This window comes from Schistocerca cancellata, chromosome 11 (assembly GCF_023864275.1).
Source record: "Schistocerca cancellata isolate TAMUIC-IGC-003103 chromosome 11, iqSchCanc2.1, whole genome shotgun sequence".
NCBI classification, from domain to species: Eukaryota; Metazoa; Arthropoda; class Insecta; order Orthoptera; family Acrididae; genus Schistocerca; species Schistocerca cancellata.
In genome coordinates this window covers 84,036,599-84,042,598 of record NC_064636.1, presented here as the reverse complement: position 1 = coordinate 84,042,598, position 6,000 = coordinate 84,036,599, and the positions used below count along the sequence as shown (strand labels likewise).

Genomic DNA, 6,000 nt, shown 5'->3' with positions numbered 1-6,000 from the left:
TGGAGTACTACAAGTGTACGAAGTTTGAAGTAAATCTGCATTCCGAACATTCATGGTCTCCCCTTGTCAGTTAAACTTTAGTGCACCTTCTGTATTCTTGCTACCTAATGCCCAAAATCATTCACGGATGTCTCCTTGATTTGTGGATATTTTTAGAACACATTCCTTTGGATAACGTTTCTTAATGTTAATAAATTACTTAGAACAGAAGGTCTTATCAAATTTCGGTAAACCATAACAGTGTCCTGAATTTCTCTTCTTTTTTTGCAACCCGATTCTTCCACTTCACCTTATGAATTTAACATTTCCTTATAATTGGGTGGTTCTCATAATCACGCTCTGTATCAAATCTACAATCAGAATAACTGGCTTTATTTTGTTTACAGTCACTATTTACTTCGTATGTGATGCAGGCAAAAGTAAATTACTGGTACAAATACCCTCTATTGATAAATATTTCACAGCACAGTGTACACGCAACACAGGTTCAAGTGATGTCGAAGTTTTCTGTCTACTGGCTCCGGTGGTCTGTGGAACGGTCATTGTACTCCAAACAGAAAGTACTTGTGACACCTGTTTTTAGCAGCAAGCAGATGAGACCATCTATATTTCTACACAGCTGAAAATACAAAGTTCAATACTTTCGATTACAATGTGAAACATTATGTTCTAAAAATTTTTTAATTTGTACATAAGATTTCTATTCTACTTGAAGCATTTGCAAATGATTAACTTGTAATGATCTGATTGTATTATGGAATCCCTGTTACAACAATATTAATTAGAATAAGGGTGTGACTGTGTGAAATCGTCGTAAGATGTACGGCAAGTTCATAAGCACCCATTTTTGCACTGTCAGCAGAACCTCTCGGCTTTCCGAAGCCGTGGAGCCACGAGTGCCAGTTCAGACTGGTCGTCTGTGCAAAATGTTTCCAGAAAAGGGCACAGTCTCAGGACTCCACCTGTGTTCGGATGTGCCTGGGGTTTTGCACGCCACTGCCGTAAACAAACGCCTTGCCACAGTCGTCGCAGGAGTAGAGCCACTCGCCCGTGTGCGGGCGACGGTGCACTTTCAGGTTTCTGCTTCGCGTGAACGATCTGCCGCAGGTGTCACAGCGGTAGGGCTGCTCGCCCGTATGGACGCGCGAGTGCTGCGCCAGGTTGCTGCCGTTGGTGAACCGCTTGTGGCAGATGCCGCACTCGTGGGGTCGCTCGCCCGTGTGTTGCAGACGGTGCTGCCTGAGGTTATTGCTGCGCGAGAACTTCTTACCGCAGTCACTGCAGCTGTAGGGGCGTTCACCCGTGTGCCGCAGTGTGTGCTGCCTGAGGTTGTCGCTGCGCGAGAACGTCTCGCCGCAGGTATCGCAGCGGTAGGGCCGCCGGCCCGTGTGCTGCAGCGAATGCAGCCTCAGCTTATCGCTGCGCGAGAACGCCTTGCCGCAGGCCTCGCAGGGGAAGGGCCTCTCGGCCGCGTGCGTCCGGTAGTGCACCTCGAGGCCGTCGGTGCCGCGGAAAGCCTTGTGGCAGATGTCACATATCAGCACGTGCTGCTGCAAGTGGGTTCTCAAAGCTCCCTTGTCGGTAAACGCTTCCCGACAGACGTCGCACGTGTAGACGTCCCGTTCGACAGGTGGCAGTGACGGCAGCTCGACGACACGGTCGTTCCCTGACGGGGAGACACTCTCGCAGTCGGCACTTGTCCGGTAGCGATTACAATCGGCATCGGAGGTGGCCTTGCGGAATCTGTCACTCGACGTGCTGTCTGTGACAGAATAGGTGTCTTTATGGGTACCTACTTTATCCTGCATCTCTGAGCACACCACCTGTCCTGACAGTAGGAGTCTGTCCCTTTTGTTCTTGTCACATTCCTTACTGCTGCCACTGTGATTACTATCACCATGTGGGATACCGTCATTTCTGGCAATTATGGCAGCACATATGTCAGTAGTAGGCCGGTCCTGGCCCTGCGGGATGGACCTGAAAAATTGCAGAGACAGTGTTAGAAAATCTGGTAATGGTTGCACGTTTCATATTTCAGCTTGTAATGTAATTGAAAATGTCAAATAGTATTGCACAACATGATAAACAAAACTAATACACAATGTGATACATATATTTTGTAAATGTAATTTATTTCCTCAGTCACAGTCTAATTTTACATCAGTATTTCTCAATGTTTATTACAGTAGAAAGAATTTTTTATTATTCAATACTTTTTTTTTATTAGGTTTGTGTCCACATTAGCAAAAACACCCTGAAGAAGGTCGCTTGCAAAAGGGACCAAAATGTTGGATATATATATCAGGATGTATACATGGACAACGAAAAAAAATTCCCGGATTTTTCCCGGATTTCCCGGTTAAAAATACACTTTCTCCCAGGTGAAAATACACTTTTTCCGTCTTCCTCGGCACTGTAAAACTCATCAATCCTTTGAATGTCTATGGTTTTATATACCGACGTAGAATTTACCGGCACTTTAGAAAACAAAAATCAGGGGAGGAAAACATGTTTTGAAATCTCTTTGATGTGCAGCAACATGTACCCTGCATATTTTCATATTACGAAGGTATGACGGTATAAATTTGAATTCCGCCAAACACCACATGTCACTTTCCGAAGCACTGAAATCGAGATTCCGATGTGCTTTTGTAAGCCAGTCACAGCTCATGTCACGTGATCTCGCCAGCTGATGATAGCGTAGGACATGTAATGTAGTCAGCCAATAGCAAGATCACTCTTCAGTAGCGCGAACCCATAAATAAGAATAGTTAATGGTTTAACTTAATATACTTAGCATTCACATATAATATTGGTCTCTAAGATTAATAGGCTGGAAGAGAAGCTAAGCTTCCACATATAATGTTGATATTTTTTGTGCGTGTTACACTTTAAGATACATCACACAAATGTGCCAGGAAAATTTTTTAATAATGACGTAAATGTCTGATCTTCTGGGTTCAAAATTCTTCTAGATGGTCGTCCTCACAGAGTTGATTTTTAAATGAGAGTCAAATGCTCTGTCATTTAAGAAAATCATCGTACATTCTCACACATAGTTATTTTGTGTGAAAGGAAATTTGCTTTGAATGTAATGCTTTTCAAACCATCATTCGCAATATTTTCCCGCATCCTGTTAGAAATAGGTTAGTTTCAGCAGTTGCCAGAGAGCGCCAGATAACAGGCATCACCTTGCTTGTGCAGCTACGATGACGCAGGAACCCCATGTGTTTGTTCGTGTTAAACATTAAGAGATCTTACATTATGTCATAAAAGAAACAAGACATCAGAGGATATTTCAAGAGCGTCAGAATTTCGTGAACTATATTAAAATTTGTAATTCGGCTTAAAATAAACGAAGAGGAAACAACAAAATCACTGAATGTAAACACAGGTCACATGGAGACGACCCACCTCCCCACAACTCAGACTGCTCTGTGCATCAGCCCCAGATTTACTATATTTCCAAACTGGGGCAATATTAAGTAGTGGCGCCCAGTCACACTTCTGTAACCAGAAGCGGGAGAAGGTACTACCGAAATGAGACTCAACTGCGCATGCACAAGAGCCCACCTGCAACTGCTCAAATGAATCTAATTTAAACAGTTATAACGACACACTCATCGGAGGCAATTTGTTGTTAGGAAGCACTGCATATTCTTCCTAAAGCCTATGACACACTTTGCTGTTGGCAGATGCCTGTATGAGCACTGTTCTGTTGTCGTATACGGTGTATTTCCTTTGCAACTTAAAATTTATTTTTGTTTTGTTTTCTCTCGTTCATGTTTTGTTGCTGCAGTATTATTTCGCAGTAGCAGGATACAGTAATATCCTTTGTTAGAGTACTGGTTCTTACAAGTCAAAAATCACAAAAATTTAACTGAAAACTAAAACAATGAAAAATTCCCAGAATTCTAAAAAATTCCCAGCTTTTTCCCATTTTTCTCCCGGATGAAAAAATTCTGGGTTTTTCCCAGATATCCCGGTTGTCCCGGGTCATATACAGGGTGAGTCACCTAACATTACCACTGGATATATTTCGTAAACCACATTAAATACTGACGAATCGATTCCACAGTCCGAACGTGAGGAGAGGGGCTAGTGTAATTGGTTAATACAAACCATAAAAAAATGCACGGAAGTATGTTTTTTTAACACAAACCTACATTTTTTTAAATGGATCCCCGTTAGTTTTGTTAGCACATCTGAACATGTAAACAAATACGTAATCAGTGCCGTTTGTTGCATTGTAAAATGTTAATTACACCCAGAGATATTGTAACCTAAAGTTGACGCTTGAGTACCACTCCTCCGCTGTTCGATCGTGTGTATCGGAGAGCACCAAATTACGTAGGGATCCAAAGGAAACGGTGATGGACCTTAGGTACAGAAGAGACTGGAACAGCACATTACGTCCACATGCTAACACCTTTTTATAGGTCTTTTTCACTGATGCACATGTACATTACCATGAGGGGTGAGGTACACGTACACACGTGGTTTCCGTTTTCAATTACGGAGTGGAATAGAGTGTGTCCCGACATATCAGGCCAATAGATGTTCAATGTGGTGGCCATAATTTGCTGCACACAATTGCAATCTCTGGCGTAATGAATGTCATACACGCCGTAGTACATCTGGTGTAATGTTGCCGCAGGCTGCCACAATATGCTATTTCATATCCTCTGAGGTTGTAGGCACATCACGGTACACATTCTCCTTTAACGTACCCCACAGAAAGAAGTCCAGAGGTGTAAGATCAGGAGAACGGGTTGGCCAATTTATGCGTCCTCCACGTCCTATGAAACGCCCGTCGAACATCCAGTCAAGGGTCAGCCTAGTGTTAATTGCGGAATGTGCAGGTGCACCATCATGCTGATACCACATACGTCGATGCGTTTCCAGTGGGACACACTCTATTCCACTTCGCCACTGAAAACGGAAACCACGTTTGTACGTTTACCTCACCCCTCATGGTAATGTACATGTGCATCAGTGAAAAAGACCAATAAAAAGGTGTTAGCATGTGGACGTAATGTGCTGTTCCAGTCTCTTCTATACCTAAGGTCCATCACCGCTCCCTTTGGATCCCTACATAATTCGGTGCTCTCCGATACACACGATCGAACAGCGGAGGAGTGGTACTCAAGCGTCAACTTTAGGTTACAATATCTCCGGATGTAATTAACATTTTACAATGCAACAAACGGCACTGATTATGTATTTGTTTATATGTTCAGATGTGCTAACAAAACTAACGGGGATCCATTTAAAAAAATGTAGGTTTGTGTTAAAAAACATACTTCCGTGCATTTTTTATGGTTCGTATTAACCAATTACACTAGCTCCTCTCCTCACGTTCGGTCTGTGGAATCGATTCGCCAGTATTTGATGTGGTTTATGAAATGTATCCAGCGGTAACATTAGGGTACTCATCCCGTATATATAAAAACAAAGATGATGTAACTTACCAAACAAAAGCGTCGGTATGGTGATAGACACACAAATAAACACAAACACACACACAAAATTCAAGCTTTCGCAACCCACGGTTGCTTCATCAGGAAAGAGGGAAGGGTAAGGAAAGACGAAAGGATGTGGGTTTTAAGGGAGAGGGTAAGGAGTCATTCCAATCCCGGGAGCGGAAAGACTTACCTTAGGGGGAAAAAAGGACAGGTATACACACGCCCCCCCCCCCCCCCCCCACACACACACACATACACCCCTAAGGTAAGTCTTTCCACTCCCGGGATTGGAATGACTCCTTACCCTCTCCCTTAAAACCCACATCCTTTCGTCTTTCCCTCCCCTTCCCTCTTTCCTGATGAAGCAACCGTGGGTTGCGAAAGCTTGAATTTTGTATGTGTGTGTGTGTGTTTGTGTTTATTTGTGTGTCTATCAACATACCGACGCTTTCATTTGGTAAGTTACATCATCTTTGTTTTTAGATATATTTTTCCCACGTGGAATGTTTCCCTATATATATATATATATATATAT

At 42.9% G+C, this 6,000-nt stretch overlaps 1 protein-coding gene across 1 annotated transcript in view; it reads right to left on the bottom strand.

Annotated features, from left to right (window-relative positions):
* Positions 1-904: 904 nt before the first annotated feature.
* The window catches only part of LOC126108237 (zinc finger protein 184-like), a 96,071-nt gene continuing 90,975 nt past the window's right edge, over positions 905-6,000 (bottom strand). The window contains exon 8 of the mRNA XM_049913467.1: positions 905-1,977. Within this exon, the coding sequence (XP_049769424.1) occupies positions 951-1,977 (1,027 nt within the window). The 3' untranslated portion in view covers positions 905-950. The remainder of the gene's footprint in view (positions 1,978-6,000) is intronic.